This window comes from Somniosus microcephalus, chromosome 2 (genome assembly GCF_052327205.1).
Source record: "Somniosus microcephalus isolate GS21.2 chromosome 2, FLI_Smic_1.0, whole genome shotgun sequence".
Lineage (NCBI taxonomy): Eukaryota > Metazoa > Chordata > Chondrichthyes > Squaliformes > Somniosidae > Somniosus > Somniosus microcephalus.
The window spans coordinates 75,168,452-75,193,086 of record NC_140988.1 but is presented as its reverse complement, the minus strand read 5'-3'; the positions used below and the strand labels follow the sequence as shown (position 1 = coordinate 75,193,086).

Below are 24,635 nucleotides of genomic sequence, written 5' to 3'. Positions count from 1 at the left end.
TCTCTGTCTTAATTCAATCTTTCCTTCGTGTTATTTCTCTTTCTGTACCTGATTTGACTCTAATTTATCGCATTTCTTTCTCGGTTGTTCCTCAGTTTATTTCTCAATCCTTAAATCTAATTGATTAAGGGGATACACTGTTGGTCTTATCGTTCACCAAGGCCCCAGGTGCCCTGTTGACCTCGCCATGCCGTTATCAGCTTGCACTTCCAGCAATTTGAAGCGCAAAACTTTTCGAACTGCAAAGTGAGGGAAAAATTAACTAATGGGGTACAACGCGAGATGCCCCATACCAGCAAATTCTGGGCCATTTTTCTGGGTTTTCTATGGCTCTTCCGCAAAGTTGCAATGGACATGTAGGAGAATCCCTGCGGAACTTCATCTCCTCATTCTTTACGCAGATTGCAGTAACATTTGAATCCCTCTATTGTGTTATTGCCTAAAGAAGTTGCTCCTATCTATCCATTACTCTACAAAAATATTGGGCTGGATTTTACCAACGTCGGCGGGCGATGTAAGTGGCAGGTCACGACCTCGCTGTCCAGTAAAATGATTTTCCTCTGATTGGGCTTGTTAAACCCGCCCAGTGTGTTTGCTGGCCAATTGAAGGAAGCGGGTCTGATGAGGTCATTCGATGATGCGTCATCAGCTGGTTTCCTTAAAGGGACCGTGCACAAATTAATTTTGACATTTGTGCTGTCAGTGTTCTACAGCATTGAGGTGCTGCAAACACTGACAAGCACTGCACAAAGGTGCAGTGCTGCACCCAGGCTCTCTCATAACTCCCTCCATATGCAGCCTGGTTGCACATTGCACAGGAGGACACAAGCAGGGATGTGGTCAGGAGGACCTGGCTGCAGTGGCACAAACCCTTCAATGATCTCAGTAGATCACGAAATGTTACTGCAAAGCCGCACTCATTACATCCCCATCACTGCCTTCACTACCCTACTCCTGCACATCCTTACTCACACCAACTTACCTTGCACCTCCACCAAGCCCTCTCTATCTACATTATCACTTCCCCATCTCACTAGCCACCCCTCACACTCACCCTCATCTTAGTGCAATCATACCAACTAACAACACACAAGGGTAGGCACTTGTGTGTTTTAGCCAATGTTCATGTGAAGTTTCTGTTAATGTGCTGTCAAACATTTAAATCTTTATTTTCAACACTTTGCGCTCTTGGACAGATTTGTGTGAAGCTTTGAAAGTGGTTCAGTGAGTTGCAGTGAATGGTGAGATATAATGGTACCCCCTGCAATGGTCATGAGTGTGAAATGAATGGCTTGGGCATTGTAGGGATGCTTTATGGTGTTGGTGTGTGGTGGTGCCAGCCTGGTGCATCATGTGGCAGCCAGGGTGTACAGCATCAAGTGAAGTAAATCTGGTCATGGTGAGGCCATCCCTGGCATCCTGGGCAGCAATGTGGTTGGGCCCTGATGCCCCCTGTCCTGTGCAGTATCAGTTGATTGCGGAGAAGGTTGGTGTTGTTGCTGGTGCTGTTGGTGTTGGGGCTGATCGTGGTGTGATTCTGAGGACCAAGGTGAGATAGTTTCAAGGGCACCGATGCTGATGTAATAGATGGGAGGTGAACTTGAGATGACAGAATCGATCTGTCAATGGTGGGAGAGGTTGTTCCAATAAGGTGACATTGGATAGAGAGTTTACTCCAAACTCTTGCAACCTGCATAAAGCTCAATCTGTCTTCTAAATGCAGTAAGCAACAGCTTCTGAGCTTGGAAAGTGAACAGAAGTGCGATGGGAGCTTTTAAAGCACATTATCAGCAGTCAAGTAAAGAGATGATCATACAACTCCCAGCCTCCTTACCTGATGTGATCCCCGAGCAGTGTGGATCCCATGGGCGACCTTGTAAAATGTAACTGTGAGCTCAAAATACTTCTTAATGGATTGTTAACAAGGTCATAATGACCTGAATTGCCTTGTGTCGGATCTGTTCAGCGCTGACAGACCTGGCATCTGGGAAAGGCGCATGGCAGTGGGTTGACAGCAAGGTCCCGATCCGCTGCCAAAAATTTTTTTTTACCACCCGACCCACCACCAAACGTGCCCGCTGACCCCCGCCCGTTGAAACCAAAAAATTCCCCCCATTGAATGCCTTTTGTTGCTTTCTAAACAAAAAAGTCATATAGAGTACAACAAAGCATTTTCACATCCTAACATTTTTGCATTGTTTGTGGATAACACACCGGCCATGAAATTGCTTCACTGAAATGTCCTCAAATTCGGTGGAAAATGTGAGGAAATTCAGGACAATGTTTTATTTGAATAAAACAAATGATACTGGGGCACTGAAAAAACTTATTGCTGCAAAATCTAATCCAGTATTAATTTTATTTTACATAAAATGTTAATTTCTTGACTGCCAGCCAGAGGTGACGAGTTTGAATCCTGGGGCCACCTGTCACTTAAGGGTAGCTTCAATACAGTGGTGTAATCACCCCCCGGCAGAGCTAACAGATGGAGTGCCACAAGCTATTCCATACTGGGAAAGGGGAGGACCAACACCGTCTGATCTGATGCCCTTCGAGAAGCATCTCTTTTTGTCCGTAAAGTGGAATTGACAAAAGCTGGAGAAGCTCGAGTCAAAAAGTTCCTGACTGCTGGTTGTGTGAGTGGCTTTTAAGATGGAAAGAATGAGAGGCTTTGGCTGAAGAGGCAAAAATATCAAAGGTTTTACATGAAGCAATTCGGAGGTAGTACAGTCCACTAAAATATTTCTACTCCCTTTTAAAGACAAATATAATGGGTCAGAAATTAGGATCGGGTGCTTGCCGCGCGTGCAAGCCCCCGATGTGCACTCACCCTGCGCGCCGACATCTGAAGCCCGGGCCTGCTCGCATTTCCTGTCACAGGCCCGGTTCAGATGTCGGCGCGATGTGCTTACCTGATCCAGCGGCGTAGTTAGTGCGATGTGCCGGCTGGGATCAGGTGAGCACTCTGCAGCCAATCAGGGGAGGGGAAACTCATTCATGAGTTTGATAGTAAAGACTGTCAAACTCATGAAAAGTACGGGCGCCCAAAAGACTAGTTTAACTTTAATTAAAATTTAAAAAAACATCCCAATAATTAAATAAACTATAAATAACTTTAAAAAACTATTTAAAACAATTCATAAACTTTTTGAAAAAAATAATTTTTTACGAAATCGGGTCTAAAAATAAACTTACCTTACTGTAAAGTCCTTATAAACAATGAATCTGTGGAAAAAATGTAATAATTTTAAATAATAGACCACTTACCTTCAAGAATCCACTCCTTACGCCTCCTTTTTTCATTTCTAAAAAGTTCAGGCCCTTGCACACGCGCGAACCTGTCAAAAAGAAGGAAGTTCAATGCGTGCGCGTAGAGTCCTGCGCGCACGCATTGGACCTCTTAACCCCTTGGTTCGATGGAGAGGAAATGCCGGTTTCCCGCGCATGTGCTGTGCATGCTGGAATCTGGCACTTCCAATGGGCCCACGCGTGAGTACACCGTCCGTACTCACGCGTTGGGACCGGAATTACTGGCCCATTATTTTTATGATATTTCAGATGTACTCTGGTATTCTTATTTATTATGTAGCTTAAAACTCAGTTATTTTCCCCTGCTTTGCTAAACTGAAAGAAGGTATTTTTCCATGTCTTATAATTCATCAGGAACCATATTACCCACTTTAACAGAATTTAAGCTTGATTTAAAAAGGGGTAAATAGATTGAGATTCACTTGTTTATTGTGATGACCTAATGTCGGCCCGTAGAATAAATAAATGACTCCCCTGTGAGTCTGAATTTAGAGCCCACAAGCTGCATTTTGCAGTTTTTGCAAGCCAATCTATGGTAGGTGTCTCTGATTTTAGACATAAGGAGAACGGGGCTCTCAAATTGCCACCTGACTTTCTCTTTCAGTTGGTTTTGCTATCGTCGATACAGAGAAAGAATTTCATTTATATAGCGCCATTCACCAACATCGGACATCTCAAAGCACTTTACAGCCAATGATGTACTTTTGGAGTGTAGTCACTGTTGTAATGTGGGAAACACGACAGCCAGTTTGTGCACAGCAAGCTCCCACAAACAGCAATGTGATAATGACCAGAAGACTCTTTTGAAAACAATCTTACCACTGAACGGTCATTGAGGTCAGGTCCTTGGTTGTTTCACACTTGCACTAAAACAATAGAACCCCATTATCAACAGACTCCAATCATATGTTTGTGCTACTCAACAAAAAAGATAAACCAATGCATTTTGTAAAGGTGTCACTTACCCTTCAGATGGACAGGCCACCCACTGTACTCTAGGGATGACCAGTGGAAAAGCTCCACTGACCAAATATGAGGATGTTTCACTGTTGTATTATCAACCATCAGAGGAAGATATTTAAACTGATTGGTCACAAACTTGCTATTGATGTTACTAATGATGGTGAATCTGCTACCGCCCACTAATCAGGAAAAGCAGCCCTGGACATTTATCTTGCGGCTGGACCATTTTCAGCAACTTTCTCTGTGTAAGTTTCTGAAACAGTTTTTGTAAGCAGATTGTGTCTCTAATGAACTGAAACCTGAATCTTTTACTCTCTACTATTAAGACTAAAACCTCAATCATGGTAAGATGCTACTGGAGAATATATACAGCAACAGCAACTTGCATTTATATAGCTTCTTTAACATAGTAAAACATCCCAAGGTGCTTCACAGGAGTGTTATCAAACAAAATTTGCCCACTATTTCACCTGTCACTTTCAAATGCAGAAAATATTCACAACACTAGTCCACCTTGTACAGGCTAAACTACTGTTCAGATTTATTTATAAATAAAATGATTCACAAAAGCAAAAACATAAGCAAAATACTTAGCACTGTAATAATTGTATGCAAGAACTGGAAACAATCCACAGAGGGGTTAACCCTGTTCAAGTGTTAGCTTTCTATGGCTCAACTGAAAACAGTGCAGCAAAAAACATTTATGCAGTAACTTCTGACCGTTCTCAAAAATGTTGTAAATTGCTAACATACAATGAATTAGTTTGATGTGCAGTGATTGCTGTGTTGGTAAGTAAAGCAATTATTTTGCATACAGCAAGAACAGCAATGAAATGAATGAATAGGTTTTTTGAGGTCTGTTGGTTGAGAAAGGAATGTTGACAAGGACTTTTGGAGACTCCTGCCCTTCTCATAATAGCATCGAGCTAAACTACCGAAACAGCCAGGCAAGGCCTCAGTTTAACATCTCATCCAAAGGATGGGACTTCTGACAAGACAGCACTAGATTATGTGCTCAAGTCTAGGAGTGGCGCTTCAACCTGTAACTTTCTGATTCAGAGGAGAACTGAACCAAGGTGACACAGTGACGGGAACATTTATTGAAACCGTAATTCATGACCATCTTTGGAATTGCTAAACCACGGGGTGAATTTTTGCGGGGTTTCTTCCGCTCATTCTCCGTAACTTTGGCAGAAGAGCCGCAGAAACCCCATAAATAGTGTTTATGCCATTTTTACAGGGTTCCCATGGCAATTCCATAAAAGTTATGTTGGTCGATCGGGAGCACACCCATGGAAATTTATCTCCCGTGTTTCTAAGGAAACTTGAAGAGGAAAGTAACTCAAGAAAAAGAACAGTATTAACTATAAAATATTGTTGTAATGCTTTTATGTAACCTTTAGGAAGGTTGCCACAGACACAGTTTCATGTCAACTTAAGAAATAAACAATGAGCTATGATCTGGCCAGTGCTCAACTCTCACTATGTTGATTCTCGACACAAGAATTTTCATTCTTTTTGTTCACTTTTCTATTGTGAATTTTGTGTTTGTCAGAGTGAATGATATTAAGGATCTTGGAGGTGGAAAGTGGGATACGTTCTCATTCTAGCACCCAGTGCCAGTACCAAGCACTCCTACGCCAGTATAGTATATGATTAGATAAAGCGTAAAGCTCTTTCTAATCTGCCCCAATAGTGTGCCTCAGCCGCTCCAAACGGCACCCTCTACTGAACCAGTGTGACATTTTCCATTTCTCACACTAAGGGGGTGAATTTCCACAGGTTTCTCCCGCTCATTCGCTGTAACTTCGGCAGAGGAGCCACAAAGTCCAGTATAAATGGCATAAACAGCCTTTACGCTGTTTTACCAGGGTGTCCACAGCTCTTCGGGAGATAATCAGGAGAAACCCTCAAGGAAATTCACCCTCTCCGTGTCCTGTGGTGCCTCTTGGTGAGTTTACTGATTTACTACTATCAATGGGGTAGTTTTGTGCCATAGGCTACGGCCACCAGGAACTGTGGTAAGAATCCCCAAACTAATTTCACATAAGAATTTTACAGCAACATACATAGGAGACTGGGCTGTTTTTTAAAAATAAAATATACCTTTTCCATAACATTAGTTCTTGAGCAACAAAAAGTGTGTCATAGTGAGGAGCACATTTTAAAGAGGTGCTTTGTATGTCCTTTTAGAGAAAGAGCCATCCACAATGATTCTACGGAGCAAATTTTATCAATAAATGGAAAACTGGGCAGGCTGTTAATTGAACATGCTGACTTTCTTGACTGACTCTTTGAATAAGTTCCACATTGGGATCAATAACTCGTAAAATTTAATCTTGTATTACAGATAAAGACATATCCAAGATTATTATAGTGAAGCTCCACTATCATTTGGGTTGCCATTGCTTTTATGGAATTTTTGTACTGAAGTATAGTAGGAAAAATCCATAAGTATATGAAAATTATAACTGGTAAGTTTGAATTCAAGATAAATCAACCATCTTCTATAATTAATGACTATCAGCAAATAAGAGCAATCAAATCATGGCCGTAATTCTAAAATAGATAATAACTTTTTCACATTGATATGAAATGATTTTGGATGTACATCAACGTCTTATATAACTCAAATCAGTGATCTGACTCCTGAGCACACTAAAGATAACAGTTGTGTGACTGCCTCATACTGGTGTCAACAAACCGAAGCCCCCTTTTAAAAGTGGTCAGGTGGCCAGTTGGATATTTTGAAATTGTTACTTGTGCATTCAAAATGAGCTGAGGGAATGCTGCTCTCCGGGTCTATCCTTTGTTGCTGAGCTCAGTGCTACCCGCAGCAAGAGGCAGTTAAACGCGCAGTGCAGAACGCGTTGTTAAAAAGTTTGGGATGTCAACCCGCTGCGCGGCACACACACCCGCCCCGAAGCTCAGGTAAAGATTTCAGCCTTTGTGTGGGATAGGATGTGGGTGCTGGAGTTCTAGATGAATTGAAAGGTGGAGCTGGGAGGGCAGCAAGCAGGGCCTCCTCAAGCAATCTGCACTACGTGTTTAAGTTAATTACACCAATTGAAAGAGTCATGCGGGTTTCCCGGCCCAATTAAATAGAGCGGGTCTGAGTACTTCATCGATGACTCGTTTTCAGTGTGGATATGTAAAGCAGCCTTGCACACATCTCATTTGAAAGTTGCTGTAGGAGAGATCAAAGTGCGTTGAAAAGCTACAAATTGCTGCATATTATTGAGATTTCTGTGGGCCATGGAGACACACAGACAGAAGGCTGTGCCAAGGTTCCTAGATATCTCCCTGGAAGTGCTGGTTCGAGTAAGGGCACGCAGAGAGGTCCTCTTCCCTGCAGATGCCCGAAAAAGGCCGGCAAGAGAAACTAAGGGGCCATGGCTAGAGATCACAGAGGAGGTCAGCAGCAGGGATGTAGTTAGAGGGACGTGGATCCAGTGTCACCAAAGATTTAATGATTTCATGAGGCCAGGAAAGGTGAGTGCAATGCCACATTCACCTACATCCTGATGTGCGTGTCACCACAACCCCATCACTCTGCCTTCCCAAGCACGTCACTCCTCTCACCAACCTACCTTGCAGGTGCACCCATCCCTCTCTGACTATGTATCTACTCACATCCCCATCTGAGTAACCACCACTGACACTCACCTTCATCCTAATCCAAGTAACACCACAGAAGGAGACCACTCCCTCAGTCACCCTCTACAGATGTAGCCCATCCATTCCTTACACTCGTTCCATCACTCTCACTCAAAGTTCTCTTCTTTCCCTCCTTGAAGGGGAAGAGAGTCCACAACAGGGAGAGGCATAGAATGGGAGGTGGCTTTCAATATTCACAAATTTAACTCCAGCAGATGAGAAGGCCCTAGAAATGCCTGGAGTTGCAGAGTTGCTGGCAGTGGGAGATGGAGAGAGGAGAACCTCGCAGCAACCTGGTGACAGAATTAAATCTCACACAGCCACATGACATACAACAGTCACTCATATGGGGACTGATGTCAGCAGCCAGTGAAATTATATCATGTGCATAATGGTAATGTTACCCATTCTTATAAGGCTTCTAATTCATCTCTTTACTCTCCCACAGGTCCATCAAGTGCCCCCCCTTCCCACCCAATGTCCAGCTGGAGGAGGAAGGTGACTCCTCAGAGGAAGCTCCAGCCTCTGAGGGTGCACTGTCAGCAGACCCATGCGCACCTTGGTGGGTCCTGTGAGAGATAGAGTAGTGTTGTCACCTGGTGCCTCACACATCACAAGTGAACAAGAGCAGATGGTGGAGGCAGGGACAGCAGTGGAGAGTCCTCATCGGAGGGTGCAGGACACTCCAAACTCTGCTCAGCTGCATGCAGATGCTGAACCTCAGGGGCCATCGAGAAAGAGGGTGATCTTGGAGGAGCAGCAACAATTGCACGATGCTCTGGCAGGTTTTGCAGCTGCGATATGTGTGACTATACAGAGAATGGAGGAGTCCCTCTCCAACATGAGCACCACCATCTCGCAGGCGATGGCGACGATGTGCTCTTCAATGGAAAGAATGGCCACCTGCATGGGGCAGCAAATGCGCCAGTCACACGAGAACATGCTTGCTGTGAACAACAGATTGCAGACACTCATAGACCTCCTCTCTAGGAGGGATACTAACATAGAATTGGGCCTTCACCGCCCCACTGATGTGCAACAAGAGGGGACATGGAAGTTGGGGCTCTTCTCAAAGCGCTCCCACTTCTCCCCCATTGCCTCCCCCTCAGTCAGAGCCCCACATGCTGCCTTGGATCCCGATGGCCGAGCCTGTCCCTGCACAGTTGCAAGTGGAGTGGTCCTTGGCGGGGCCCTCACAGGCTCCAAAACCAAGAGGATGTCCACCAAAAGTGTCGAAGCATTCACAGCAGGAAAGTGAGCAGCTTGCCTTTACCTCTGCTGAAGCCACGGGGGTTGCACCTCGTAGAAGCATGTAAGAACATAAGAACAAAAGAAATAACAGCAGGAGTAGGCCATACGGCCCCTCAAGCCTGCTCCGCCATTCAATAAGATCTTGGCAGATCATCGATCTCAACTCCACTTTCCCACCCGATCTCCATATCCCTTGATTCCCCTAGAGTCCAAAAATCTATCTATCTCAACCTTGAATATACTCAAAGACTCAGCATGCACAACCCTTTAGGGCAGAGAATTCCAAAGATTCACAACCCTCTGAGTGAAGAAATTCCTCCTCATCTCAGTCTTAAATGGCCTACCCCTTATCCTGAGACTATGCCCCCTAGTTTTAGACAATCCAGCCAGGGGAAACAACCTCTCAGCATCTACCCTGTCAATCCCCCTCAGAATCTTTTATGTTTCAATGAGATCACCTCTCATTCTTCTAAACTCCAGAGAGTATAGGCCCATTCTACACAATCTCTCACCATAGGACAGCCCTCTCATCCCAGGAATCAATCTAGTGAACCTTTGTTGCACCACCTCCAAGGCATGCATGTCCTTTCTCAGATAAGGAGACCAAAACTCTGCACAGTACTCCAGGAGTGGTCTCACCAAGGCCCTGTACAATTGTAGCAAGACTTCCTTACTCTTATACTCCAACCCCCTTGCAATAAAGGTCAACATGTCATTTGCCTTCCTTATTGCTTGCTGTACCTGCATGCTAGCTTTCTGTGTTTCTTGCACGAGGACACCCAAATCTCTCTGAACACCAACATTTGAAAGTTTTTCACCATTTAAAAAATATTCTGTTTTACTATTCTTCCTATCAAAGTGAATAACCTCACATTTCCCTACATTATACTCCATCTGCCACCTTACAGCCCACTCACTTAGTCTATCTATATCCCTTTGCAGACTCTGTGTGTCCTCATCACAGCTTACTGTCCCACCTAGCTTTGTGTCATCAGCAAGCTTGGATACATTACACTCGGTCCCTTCATCTAAGTCATTAATATAGATTGTACATAACTAAGGCCCCAACACTGATCCTTGCGGCACCCCACTAGTTACAGCCTGCCAACCTTAAAAAGATCTGTTTATCCCTACTCTCTGTATTCTGTCCATTAAGCAATCCTCTATCCATGCTATTATATTACCCCCAACCCCGTGAGCCCTAATCTTGTGTAATAACCTTTTCGAATGCCTTTTGGAAAACCAAATATACTACATCTACTGGTTCCCCTTTATCTACCCTGCTAGTTACATCCTCAAAAAACTCTAATAAATTTGTCAAACACGATTTCCCTTTCATAAAACCATGTTGACTCTGTCTAATCATGTTATGATTTTCTAAGTGCCCTGATACCATTTCCTTAACAATGGAAAAGAAGAGATCCTCGATGCACAAGGCTATACACATAGGTGTATGAAAAAATGTTAATGTTAAGTTTCAGTTATCTTAATGACGCACATAAATTTATTTCTTTGCACAACTTTGCAGTCTTCTCCATTTTTGACTGCTACCTGGGAAGTGGCTTTTTCACTTGGAATGAATGATGAGACAATACTTACGCTCGAGCAATGGGGATTTGGTTGACAGGAATGGTTTGGTCATTGTAGGGCTGCTTTGTGGTGTTGTTATGGGGTGGGGTGGGGGGGGGGTTCGTACAGCATCTGCGAGCCATATGAGTGCTTTGGTGCAAGATAAGTAAATCTGGCCATTATGAGGGCATTCCGGGTCTCCCAGGCAGCAACGTGTGCTGCTGTTGCTGCCATCTCCACCTCAGGTTCCTCCTCCTCCTCTGAAGAGGCTGTGTGCTCTGTGCCTTGATCCTCATGCAGTGCTAATCCCCGCTGATGCACTATGTTGTGCAGTGCACAGCATACGACGATGATTCTGGAATCCCTGGCTGGTGCATACTAAACGGCTCCTCCAGATCTGTCAAGGCATCTGAAGCACATCTTCATCATGCCTATTGCTTGCACTATGACACAGCTGGTGGACATGTAGCTGTCATTATAATGCTCCTTGGCCTCATTACTTGGCCTCCTCAAGGGTGTCATCAGCCATGTCTTCAGTGGATAGCCCTTGTCTCCAAACAGCCAGCTGAAGGTGCGAAGAGCTGAGGGAGGGTGGACTAGTGCAACACAAAAGAGTCATGACAGCTGCCAGAGAATCTGGCCCACACATGCATGATGATCTTTTTATGGTTGCAGATGAGCTGCACATTGAGGGAGTGGAGGCCCTTGCAGTTCACAAACACTCCTGGGTGATGAGGGGGTGCCTTGATGGGCACATGTGTGCAGTCGATGACACCCTGCAGCTGTGGGAAGCCAGCCAGAGCCACAAAGCCGAGCGCCCGCTCAGTAACACTGGCCTCATCAGTGGCAAAGTTTATGTAATTGGCTGACTTGTGAAACATGGCTCCTGTGGAGCATCAGGTCATTGAGGAGAAGGCTGCTGTTGTGTTGGCTGCTGCTGCTGGTGTGGCTGGTGTTCTTGGTGCTGGCTCATCTTGATCTGATTCTGAGGTCCAAGGTGAGACAGCATAAGCGGCACCCAAGCTGATCTAATAGATGGCAGGTAAAGTGGAGATCAGAGGCACAATCTTTCAATGTTCAGATAGTGACTAGCAATGTGGTGTGAGTGGCTTCTGAGATTACAGAAATGACCTGCAAATTCCTGAAAGCCAAATCTCTGCACAAAATGGTGTCAGTCAAGGCCTTAGGCAAGGAAGCAGGTGTAATGTGTGAGTATTTATGTGTTTTTTCCAGCTGTCACTTAATGACCTCACACAATGGCCACTGAGCTTCCGCCTCCACCGCCCCCCCCCCCCCCCCCCGCCTTCACAGGCAAGGTTCCCGAGGTACATGAATCCCGTGCGCAACAAGTTAAAGCCAAAACCTGATGTTAAAAAAGTAGTTAAGGGTCTCTCAGCAAGCAGTTGATGAGGTCACCCAGCTCTCTCGAGCGATTCCGTGGCGCGCCTCGAAACGTGCCCTAGTTAAATGCGGAAGTCGGCGGGATGACGGCGGAGTCCCAACGCGCTGTCAATTTCCACACTTTTAACTGCCAACCCACCCCCACTGGGCAATGGGAAAGTTCCAGCCAAAGACTCACTTACCTATCACCTCTAGTGCATCAACTTCAACATTCTCGTTCATGTCTACAAACTCGACAGCCTTGGTCCTCTCTACCTCTGCAATCTGCTCCATTCTAGCTTGCATGCTCTGCTCTTCCAACACTGTTGTACATACCCAGTCCCTACACTCTACCATCAGCAGCAGAGGCTTCCTCTATCTTGACACCCCCACCCCCACCCATCACACACACACACTACTGGAAGTTTCTACCAAAATTCCTGTCCTATCTTACATCTCACCCCACCTTCAAAAACCTCTTAAAACCTACTTCTTTGACTGTGCCTTGAGCCACCTTCGCTATTCCCCCTCTTAATCCTGTTGGGTCCAACGCTGATCTCTGAAGTGCCTCGGAATGTTTTGCTATGTTGAAGGTGCTACATGAATTGAAGTTTGCTGTTACTATGGGATGAATGTCACTGAGATTCTCCTACTCATTGATATATTCCCAGGTTTTTTGCAGCTCTTCCATTGAAATTACGACAGACAAGTAGGAGAACCCTTACGGAATTTCACCCCATGATGCTGTCGGTTCACTGGCAAGACGCATATGTGGATAATATATTTCTCCCTCTTCCGGCAGTGCATCTCTCCCCTCCAGTCATGACCTACCTCAATCCACAATACTGCTGAGTCTAAGCTCACCCAAAACAGGCTCACGCAGTGCTGATAAACAAGAAATGCTTGCACTCCTCCTATCCTCCTGTCTGCCAACAGACTGTGCTCCCTTCCCACAAGAAAGGCTGTCAATCAGGGGCAATCGTTTTGTTTGGATTGGAACATTAATATAGCCTGGCTGGGGGAGGAGGGAAGCAAAGAGGAAGTAACAACAAACTCTGTGAGAAAAATATTATATAAACAATTGGCTCTTCATGGATGCAGGAAGTTCATGCACTTCACTGAATAGTAGAGTGTGTGTGTGTGTGCAGGGTGGGGGGCGGTCAAGATAGAGGAGCCTTTCCACCATCTACAAGGCACAAGTCAGGAATGTGATGGAATACTCTCCACTTGCCTGGATGAGTGCAGCTCCAACAACACTCAAGCTCGACATCATCCAGGGCAAAGCAGCCCACTTGATTGGCACCCCACCTTAAACATTCACTCCCTCCACCACTGGCGTACCGTGGCTGCAGAGTGTACCATCTACAAAATGCACTGCAGCAATTCGCCAAGGCTTCTTTGGCAGCACCTCCCAAACCCGCAACCTCTTCTACCTAGACAAGGGCAGCAAGCGCATGGGAACACCACCGCCTCCAAGTTCCCCTCCAAGTCACACAACATCCTAACTTGGAAATATATCGTCCTTCATCGTCGCTGGGTCAAAATCCTGGCACTCCCTCCCTAACAGCACTGTGGAAGTACCTTCACCACACGGACTGCAGCGGTTCGAGAAGGCGGCTCACCACTACCTTCTCAAGGGCAACTAGGGATGGGCAATAAATGCTGGCCTTGCCAGCGATGCTCATATCCCATGAACGAATAAATACAAATTTAAAAATACTTCTAGTTCTTTAGTGGCTTGATTCTCCTTGCACCACTTTTAGATATAATTAAGATTGTCCGTGACTATTCATGGCTTTTACTATAATTTCCCTGACTTGATATATTTACCGTGACTATTCCATGATTTTCCCACAAACTGACCATAACAAAATTACAGCCTGATGATGACTAATGAGATGATTGCTGTACACTGTGCTCAGGAATGACCTCGTATTACCATTTTGTTGTCGTTCTATGGCGTTTCTTGTACAGCATTAATAAAGAGCAGCTAAGGCTGTCCAGATGGATCAACGAGTTTATCTAGCGAGCAGCTAAGTCACACGGACGAGGGATGTCCCTCGTTCAATCACAGATGCATGATGAGCTGATCTAGTTGAGCTAGTGGTAAGGATGCTGCAGTTGGCCTCGACATCCCAAGGTTGGAGGGAATAAACTAGCCTGTGTTCCTGTGCTATCCAACAACCCCTGCTGGAAGTGTGTGTGAATGTTTGGTGAGGACAGGACTGGACTCAAAGGGCTGGATTTTCACGGGGAAGGTGGGTTGGGGGCAGGGGGTGGTTAATTAATGTTGAACCCTTGTCCTTTTGCTCAAGTGATCCACCAATATTCACACTCTCGCTGTAATCCGCAGTACACACAGGTTTTGACATATCTAATAGGGACTGCGAGCAACGTTAGAAGACATTGCGAGAGTCAAAATAATTCCCTGTAATAATTGGCATGATTTATTGATTCGATTACGGCGATCAGATAGGAAATCGCGAAACGAAGTTTGCCGAGGCAAACCGACTACGTTTATCATGAATACATTAAATCCATCAGCATTTGGGTATAATAATAGCGATTTGCAGAAGATTGCGTTAGTAAATTGTAGGCGCGAAATCGACATGGAATCCCAGCATTTTGAACATGAGAATAGCAAGGGAGGGCCTCACGATTCAGACAGTGCAGTGTGTGTACAGACTTTTAAAATGCTCTGCATCCCGGATCTAATCGTTCAAAAATACCGTTTAAAAATCTAGCTTAAAAATTGCCTTTGTGACAAAGAAATAAAGTTCCATGTTTAGCATACCGATCCTGAATTTGAGATGAGGAATATCCTGCAGTTTGAAAGATCCGAGAGTTTTGGATATGTTGATAGGGTGAGATGAGGTAAGGAGTGAGGAGGCTCCTGTGGACCATAAACACCAGCACAGACCTGTTGGGCCGAACGGCCCGTTTCTGGGCTGTAAAATTCGATGTAATTTTCTTCTGACACCAGTCTGCCCCCTGGCGGTAAGTGAACTGACTGCGCCCTCTGCAACTGTCCGGATGGAGGGACCGACAATGCAGGAATTGATGCCTCCGCGGTACATTAGATCAAATGAAGCTTGCATTATTAAGATTCCGAGCACAACTACTTAACGGAAATGTCTTAGAAACGACGGCAGCTTAATGTCAATGATGCATTGCACTCAAATTCCTTGAAGACAGGGAGTTTATTTTTTAAATATGAGATTGCAAGGGACTGGGGCTGTCCATTTTGCAATCTGATACGTTGAATGGAGTGTTAGTTTGTGCCGAGCTGACACTTACATTCACACACCGGAGACCAGCCATTTTATGAAAGTGGATTTCTGACAGCTCACACACAGTGAGGATTTTATTTTTGCTCATCCGATCTCGTGAACTCTGAAGCACTGGGCCAGATTAAATACAATCCGCACTTGGCTCAAACGTGACCTGTGAAGATTGTATTCATGGCGGTCTTTTATCTTACAGGTTCAGCGTGTCATGAATCAACGTCCTTCTCTGATTTATAAATAGATGGAACTAAACATCTGTAAAGATAGCTGGAGCCCAACTAATCGTCCCCTTGTAATAAATGCCATGGACCAAAATGTGTCTGAAGAGCAGGGTTGGTGAAAGAGGTTTTGTATCGAATCTAAGGATTTCATTCACCATCTCCATCCAAACCCTTGGATAGCTGTGACGTGCATCAGGTGCTGTGTCCAATTAATATTTCTACAACAGTAAAAAGGAACTCGGTGTACTGCACAGAGAACTAAATGTGTCGCATTAATGTTCACAATCCCCACCAACACACATCCACCGTGTCATTTGAAATGACAGAAGGAGCATGGAGATCCATGGAGATGTTTTATTCCAGCGCTGTGCCAAATTGCCGAACGCCTCCGCCCGCGTACCCTCATATTATCCTGTTCAGAGTGAAATTTGTTTCAAGTAAGAGGACGTTTGGTTGTCTTACAATGTCATTTCCAACTGTATTTCCGCGTATCAAGATGTATTATTATTTGTAACTAGCACAAAAGTTGCTTTAACGATTTCTCCCCATTCACACGAAGTGGGGTGGCAATTCAAGAAGCACGGCAGCAATTCATTGAAATATAAGCATTGGCAATCAATCGTCATTTTCAGGAACACATTTCTAAAATCTGGCACGATTATATAATCAGAAAGACGCCTTCCGGAGAAAGGTGGGTCAATTAAAAATTGTGGTGTCCCTTTCAAATCCCATTGTTTAAATTCAGATCCGGCCGCCATTGCCGAAGTCTGGTTTTAGCTTTTGACTTTAGATATGTTGTTTGGTACTTATATGCAAATGAAGTCAGTTTAGTTCCTGCAGCCCCGCACAGAGATACAACTTCGCATCCAGCCAGTCCCCTCGGCAGCCAGCATCCATTTAAATAATTGCACACAAAGCTACACCGAAAAACTAACAAACTCGACACAAAACAAGTTAAAATGCACATATGGGACGTGACTTAAGGTTCACAAGACATGAGCACAGGTACATTATTGGCTTGTGTGGTACAGCGGAGCTGGGCAAAGATACCCCTCCCCGGCTCGTAGACTTCTCCTCAGTGACTCTGAGAGATGCTTATGTAGCTCTTTCGACAATGCTGTGTGATAATCTGGTGCAGTGGAATTTACGCGTCTCCCTCCCATCACCACCATTTTCAGCAACGTCTCAAACATATGGCCTCTTATTTAAACAACTGTGCGGTTCAATGTCAGATGTTTTTTTACTCGGGAGGATACAGCTAACTCCTCCTATTCCTGTGAAAATAATACCGACCAGCATGTTACAGAGATCCAGTTTATAAACCAGTTTTACCCAGGGCGCAGGTCTGTATCTATATTTGATTTATCCATATTTCTTGACTAATACTGCTTTCTGCACTGATTCGGTGGGCTAAATGCTCGTTATACCACTGCAGTGGTATGACGTCAGCAGTATATCACTTACTTTGTGATGTGACCTCTCAGTGTGACATCAGCAAGTAACAATAAATGATAATGACTTTAACATTAGGTTTTTTGATAGAGTAGTATGGCGAGAATGCATCACTGGTGTAATGTCTGTCCTGATAATTATATCTGGGACCAGACCTAATAACCCACTTGCTGACTGTCGCTCGTTAGTTATTACAGCGGCTCACTCAATGGGATATTCTATATAATACAATACTGGAGATCATGCCCCCCTTGTCTTCTAGACAGCGAACCAATTGCCATTTGAAATGATCGTGCTACAAAATATGAACGGTGCCTGGGGACAAGACTGAGTTCACCACACAGAGACACACCACGCTTGCACCCAACGATTGGAATGGACATAGATGATTCTTTTTAATCGACCTTTAAGACACACAACACTTTACTTTCCCAGACATACACTGTAAAGCAGCCTAGTACAGAGAAATACAACATCGCATCCAGCCAGTCCTCAAGTTCAGGCAGATCAATATTAAAATAAAGGCTAGGTTAGCTGCCCCTGCCGCTCATGCTAAGGGACCCAAGCATTCCAAGACATCTAACATAGCCCGCCGGGCTCAGAAAGAATACTTACATGCATTGGTTATGGCGAAGCTGTTCGCTACCTCCAAATTGTCAACATGGGGCGTCAGCCTCAGTTCATGTGAATTATGCTGAAAAATTCCTAAACGAAACGCGCTGTATTCCTGATCTGCCCCTCTTGGGAATAACCCCCCTGTAATAGAGACAAATAACTGGTTTTACCCGTGCTACGGATTATTCAGAATTCATCAAAGGAAGCTTATATGTGTAGCAATGCATTTATGGTTTGTGGTCAAAATAAGATTATGAAGGTCATCAAAAGTTATTTAAATTGAAATCACGGATGCTAAAATAATATGAGATGAAGAATCTCCATGAGAAATCAATGGTTTTTAAAAATGCTACGATAGCCACTCATTCTCAGTCTAACGTTTTATGGCAGAGAATGCAGAAAGGCAAGTGCGATCGATAGAATTAGAGTATCTCAAACAGGGTACAGAAAATGAAGAATTTATGGTTTGCTTTGGTAATGACAGTTATTTGATTTGAAGGTAACTCACCTATTTGTACGCTGGTGGGAGAAGAAGCACCAAACGCCAGTCCGCAGAAACAAGAAACCAGAAAGACAGATATATGCTGCATAATCTTTTGCATTTCCGAAAAAATACTGCAACCACGATATAATCCTTCCCTTTCAGGATTTGTTGTAAGGCTCAGATCCTTTGCATGACGCAGTTTCAAGAAAGGGGAGAGACAGAGAGGGAAAAAAAACAATAAAACCTGGTTGGCGAACGCTGCCTTGCTCGATTGGAAAAGCAGCAGCAGGAGCAGTAGGAAGATGTGAAAAGCAGTTTTAGCACTGCGCTTTACCCAGCATCACCTCTCAGTACAGCCACGCTGCCACAGACATGTCTTGATTCTTAATAAATCCGAACACACGAACATAACCGATCAGTGACCGAACACATGCACATTCCTCCCTACCAATCCACAGAGCGCTTCGCTCGGATTCATTAGGCGTCCATGTTTTTCCACAATGCTTTTGCATGTCCTATTCATTTTAATGTTGTCACTTACGATCTACATATTAACACCACTATTAGAATGGCTTACTTCAAACGACAAAGAGTCGTATCAGTTAGAGTGAAAAGGGAAAATACCTCCATTGGACGTCCATTCTGCTGTTGACAATGGCATTATTCAAGATTATCATATTAGTAACACTCGGTTCATTAACCATCACATATTAATAATCTTCAGATTTTATAAATCGACAAGAAGCTCATATTAACCACGCATGCATGTTATGGATACGCCGCTATTATTATTTCATACATTAATGCTAACGTGAAAAATACTTACAAGACTGCAATCGCACAAAAGCATGAATTTCCATCTATTTATTAAACATCAGCACCACAGTGGCTCGTCATGGGCAGAACATCACTTTTTCAAATCAATAATACAGCTGATTATAATCGTATCGTTGTTGCCCAACCTTTCGAAATGTTTTCCAGTATCCCTAACCTAATTAATATATAATATAATTTAAACACCGTGTTTAATAATCTGACAATCAATGTTACTGTTATCTTATAACGCATGTACACGATGAATTGGTTGTCTGTCCACTAACTGATCAATGTTTGTGTTAAGAATAGGATTTTTCACACTCATATTCCTAGTAATTGGGACATAAAAAGTTGAAACTAATGGAAATGTTTCTTTTTGCCGGATCATTAATCCAACTGTTGCCACAGTGGATTTAATCTCGTGTTTGCTCCATTACAAACACATTATCAACCACCTATTCGGTATTGACTCTTGCTTATTAATATCCCTACGATGTAGATATTGTAAAATATGCATATTTGGACGAAAGGAGGCATATTAACTGACCAAGCATTCGATAGTTTTTCACCACTCAACATCTCTGCTTATTTTTGGTTCAATTATAAATCTGGTACTAACTCAAATTAAAATCAGATAAAGAGAGAAGGGCGCGGCAGAAAGGATGTGATTTATGTACAATGGTACCCAGAAAAGTGACCCAACTCATCTTGTTACATTTGAAGGTACTGTGTCAGTGAAATTAGAAACAATGACTTTAGACAGGCTAATGTGTCAACAAAAGTGGCGCAGACAACACGCTTTCACCCTTTCTCACGTGTTAACTCAAACAGCGATTATAATTATTTGTGGGCCCCACCGAATTATGTAAGTGTAATTTTAAACATCTACTCCTAAAACAAATACAGCAACGTGATTTAACGCACTGTTTCCCCCCAAGCACAGTGACTACGTTGATTATTAAATAAAGCTAAGTATAATCAATATGTGATCATAAAAAGTCTTTTTAATAAAAGACTGCTGCGTGGAACACGAGAAAACGGCTCCAATGGAACGAAATGTTCAAAAACAGCTCCCATCTTTTGCCTGGTCAGTGAATTAATAGATTAAGAAAATACCTGCTTAAGAAGGTATCACGTTTATCTCTTATTTCGGTGACTTGTAATCCATTCATTGACTGATAGGGGTAACTAGCCTGATTAGATTGATATTAATACTTTAACCAATGTATTGCAGTTTAAACACAAATACAGTACATTTCACTTTGCAGTTGCGGTGCATCTTATACTCTTAACTGTGTCACGGTAAAATCTAAAATCTGGTGCGGGCTCGGCGGGACGGGACACGGATTGTGCCGTGCCCAGGGCTCCTTCTCGATAATCGATCTGTAAAAGGTCCGAGTGCCGCGGTGCCCAGGAAATGGGAGGAAATAATGGACGGTTCGCCTTACGTGTAATTGGTCCAACTAGAATTGAAAGGGCTTGAGAACACCCAGTATTAGTCCCAGCTGAACACCATTTGTAGAGCCTTGGTTAATTAAAAATAATTCATATATCCGCAGAATTCAAAGATATATTAAATATAAGCGACTGCCAAAATATCAACGTAATATGGAAACACGCCATGGTGATCTGAGTTACTGAAATGTGTTCGCAATCATCAGTGTACCCGGCATAAAAACTAGGATTTTGTGTTAATAATTTGCTTTTTATTATTTTTGAAGTTTCTAAAAGACGTTTATTATCTTATTCACCCAAGGAAACAATTTCGGTGTTCTTTTCAATGGATTACTGAAGAATGCCCAGTGCCACACACAAAAAACTATTGCTTGATTTACTCTGCAGTTTCTGAGATTGTACACGCTCAGCGCAAAAGAAGATGACATGGAGTAAATGAGAAAAGATTGATATCTGGCACTGATTATAAAGGTAACTTATAAAGTAATCTGATCAAGAAGTTCACATGATGAAAGGCAAGAGTGAAACTAAGTGGTTCATCTAAATCTCCAAATGAAATTATAGCATTGAAATCACTGCAGGCCGTACTTACTACACCGAGGCATTACTGCAGGTTATGTTTAACTCACATTCATGAAGCTTTTTTAAACATTTGGTTTGGGCCCATTGTTTCACTAACCAGAGCTTTCAATATGATAGCTGATGACTAGAGTGTTGTTTCGTTGATGTATGATCATTTCTATTCTAAAGAATTAGTCATTCCAAAATAATGACTAGCTAGTTAGGCCCCAGAATTCTCTTGGCTCTACTCCGCTGCCAAGAGTACAGCTAGTCTGTTCAAAGCCTGAGCCCATCCTAGTCCCAAGTTTGGAGTCATTTGCTTAGAGAGGACACTTGTGGTGTTTCTTGGGCATTCCCCTGAGGTGGGGTGGAGGAGCAGGATTTTGTCAAAGGCAGCTTGATGATCTATCAGGGACTGCCCACTTCTATCAGGATTAGGACACAACCTCATTTCTGCTTTTATTGCATTAGACTTTCTTAAATGTCAAATTATTAGCCTCTGCATCACACAGGTGTACTTTGCATTAGAGGCAAGTGAGGCAGAATTGACAGGATTTCTGATGGGTGACACAATTATGCCAATCCCCTCTCCCTTCTAAAGACCTTTGTATGGAGAGGATGGTTGGCTGCTAGAAATGACCTCACTCACTTCTGCCGGAAACTTGTGATGTAGAAAAAGAGAGGAGAGACCCAGTGGAACTGAGTCCGGCCCCAAATTCCAACTCATCTACCCAATTTACGTTGCAGCGTAGGTTTACCAGAATGATACCCGGATTTCACGGGTAAAGTTACGAGGAGAGATGACACAAATTAGGGTTGGATTCCCTCGCATTTAGAAGGTTAAGGGGGTGATCTGATCAAAGTTTTCAAGATATTAAGGGGAACAGATGGGGAAGATAGAGAGAAACTATTTCTGCTGGTTGGGGATTCTAGGACTAGGGGGCATAGTCTAAAAATTAGAGCCAGACCTTTCAAGAGTGATGTTAGGAAACATTTCTACACACAAAGTGTGGTCAAAGTTTGGAACTCTCTTCTGCAAACAGCAACTGATGCTAGATCAATTGTTAATTTTAAATCTGAGATTGATAGATTTTGTTAACCAAAGAAATTAAGGGATATGAGCCAAAGGCGTCTATATGGAGTTAGGTTGCAGGGACAGGGTACTGAATTTGGATGAGCAGCCATGATCGCATTGAATGGTGGAGCAGGCTCGAGGGGCCAAATGGCCTACTCCTGCTCCTATCTTCTATAGAAAGGAGACTTTCATTCAATCAATCTGAGTAAGATTTAGATTCAGTTCCCAAAAGAGAAAGAATGATATTCCAACCCACTGCTTAACCCAGTCCCAAAACAGCGTGTCCTTAATACTTACCATTTTCATATATAATACCATTTAATAACTTTCTAGCAGGGAGGTGCACATAAACTAAAATTACTCAGAAAGTTGGAAAAAGCTGGAAAAAGCTGAAGCCCAACTGTTTGGCCTTCAGAGTCTAGAAGAGTGGTGAAGACCAATAGGAATTTATCTACCACTCAATCTAGTGTCTTCCTTTCAATATGATGTTGTTTTCCATAGTTTAGATGAACCTTAACTAAAATAATAGTTGGAAAACATGTGATTACCCATGATTTCTTGCCTTATGCATATTATGTGCCTTTCAGTACCTGCACACAAACAGTATTTTCATTCGTGGAATGAAAGCTTGGTTGCACGTTAATATACCATTTTTCTTTCCACAAGTAAACCTGAACTGCCTGCAGTATAAATGACTACTGGACCAAAGACTGCACCAGAATACATGCATCCCACCCATCATAATTAAACCAGCACATAGACAGAGCTATTTATGCTTCATAGAGTTAGTAAATTTCCAGTGCATGAGAATTGATGAACCACTTGCAGTGGTTGATAGTGTACTGGAAAAACCAGTAACAAGTTGGCATAATGGTTATGTCACTAGACTAGACTAGTAAGCCAGAGGCTCAGTCAAATGCTCTGAGTGGCAGCTGGTGGAATTTAAATTCAATTCAATTTAATTCTGGAATTAAATGTTAGTCTTAGTAATGGTGACCATGATACCATTGTCGATTGTTGCAAAAACCCATCTGGTTCACTAATGTCCTTTAGGGAAGGAAATCTGCTGTCCTTACCTGGTCTGGCTTACATGTGACTCCAGACCCACAGCAATGTGGTTGACTCTTAATGCCCTCTGAAATGGCCTAGCAAGCCACTCAGTTGTAAACAACCGCTACGAAAAACAATAAGAATAAAACCGGATGGACCACCCGGCATCGACCTCGGCACCGGAAACGACAACGACAACGGCAAACCCAGCCCTGTGGACCCTGCAAAGTCCTCCTTATCAACATCTGGGGGCTTGTGCCAGAATTGGGAGAGCTGTCCCACAGACTAGTCATGCAACAGCCTGACATAGTCATAATTACTGAATGATACCTTACAACCAATGTCCCAGACACCACCATCACCATCCCTGGGTATGTCCTGTCCCACCGGCAGGACAGACCCACCAGAAGTGGTGGCACTGTGGTATACAGTCGGGAGGGAGTAGCCCTGGGAGTCCTCAACATTGACTCAGGACCCCATGAGGTCTCATGGCATCAAGTCAAACATGGGCAAGGAAACCTCCTGCTAATTATCACCTACCGCCCTCCCTCAGCTGATGAATCAGTACTCATTCATGTTGAACACCAATTGGAAGAAGCACTGAGAGTTGCAAGGGCACAAAATGTCCCCTGGGTGGGGGACTTCAATGCCCATCACCAAGAGTGGCTCAGTAGCACCACAACTGACCGAGCTGGCCGAGTCCTAAAGGACATAGCTGCCAGACTGGGTCTGCGACAGGTGGTGAGGGAACCAACAAGAGGGAAAAACCTACTTGATCTCATCCTCACCAATCTACCTGTTGCAGATGCATCTGTCCATGACAGCATTGGTGGAAGTGACCACCGCACAGTCCTTGTGGAGACAAAGTCCCGTCTTCATGTTGAGGATACCCTCCACCGTGTTGTGTGGCACCACCACCGTGCTAAATGGGACAGATTTTGAACAGATCTGGCAACTCAAAACTGGGCATCCATGAGGCACTGTGGGCCATCAGCAGCAGCAGAATTGTATTCAACCACAACCTGTAACCTCATGGCCCAGCATATCCCTCACTCTACCATTACCATCAAGCCGGGAGATCAACCCTGGTTTAACGAAGAGTGCAGGAGAGCATGCTGGGAACAGCACCAGGCATACCAAAAAATGAGGTGTCAACCTGGTGAGGCTACAACACAGGACAACTTGCATGCCAAACAACGGAAGCAACATGCGATAGACAGAGCTAAGCGATCTCACAACCATCGGATCAAATCAAAGCTCTGCAGTCCTGCCACATCCAGTCGTGAGTGGCGGTGGACAATTAAACAGTTAACAGGAGGAGGAGGCTCCAAAAATATCCCCATCCTCAATGATGGTGGAACCCAGCACGTGAGTGCAAAAGACAAGGCTGAAGCATTTGCAACTATCTTCAGACAGAAGTGCCGAGTGGATGATCCATCTCGGCCTCCTCCTGAGGTCCCCAGCATCACAGGTGCCAGTCTTCAGCCCAT

At 43.8% G+C, this 24,635-nt stretch overlaps 1 protein-coding gene across 9 annotated transcripts in view; it reads right to left on the bottom strand.

The window, feature by feature from the left end:
• gria2b (glutamate receptor, ionotropic, AMPA 2b) overlaps window positions 1-18,527 on the bottom strand; it is a 193,991-nt gene extending 175,464 nt beyond the window's left edge. For 7 of the 9 annotated variants that reach the window (XM_086010563.1, XM_086010571.1, XM_086010580.1 and 4 more), the window contains exons 1-2: window positions 18,213-18,404; window positions 17,705-17,845 (exon numbers count right to left, since the gene is read on the bottom strand). In XM_086010563.1, coding sequence (XP_085866689.1) covers window positions 17,705-17,845; window positions 18,213-18,306 — 235 coding nt within the window. In that variant the 5' untranslated portion in view covers window positions 18,307-18,404. Of the gene's footprint in view, window positions 1-17,704; window positions 17,846-18,212 lie in introns of all 9 variants that reach the window. The other 2 variants (XM_086010547.1, XM_086010556.1) reach the window with 1 other exon arrangement.
• Window positions 18,528-24,635: the final 6,108 nt, after the last annotated feature.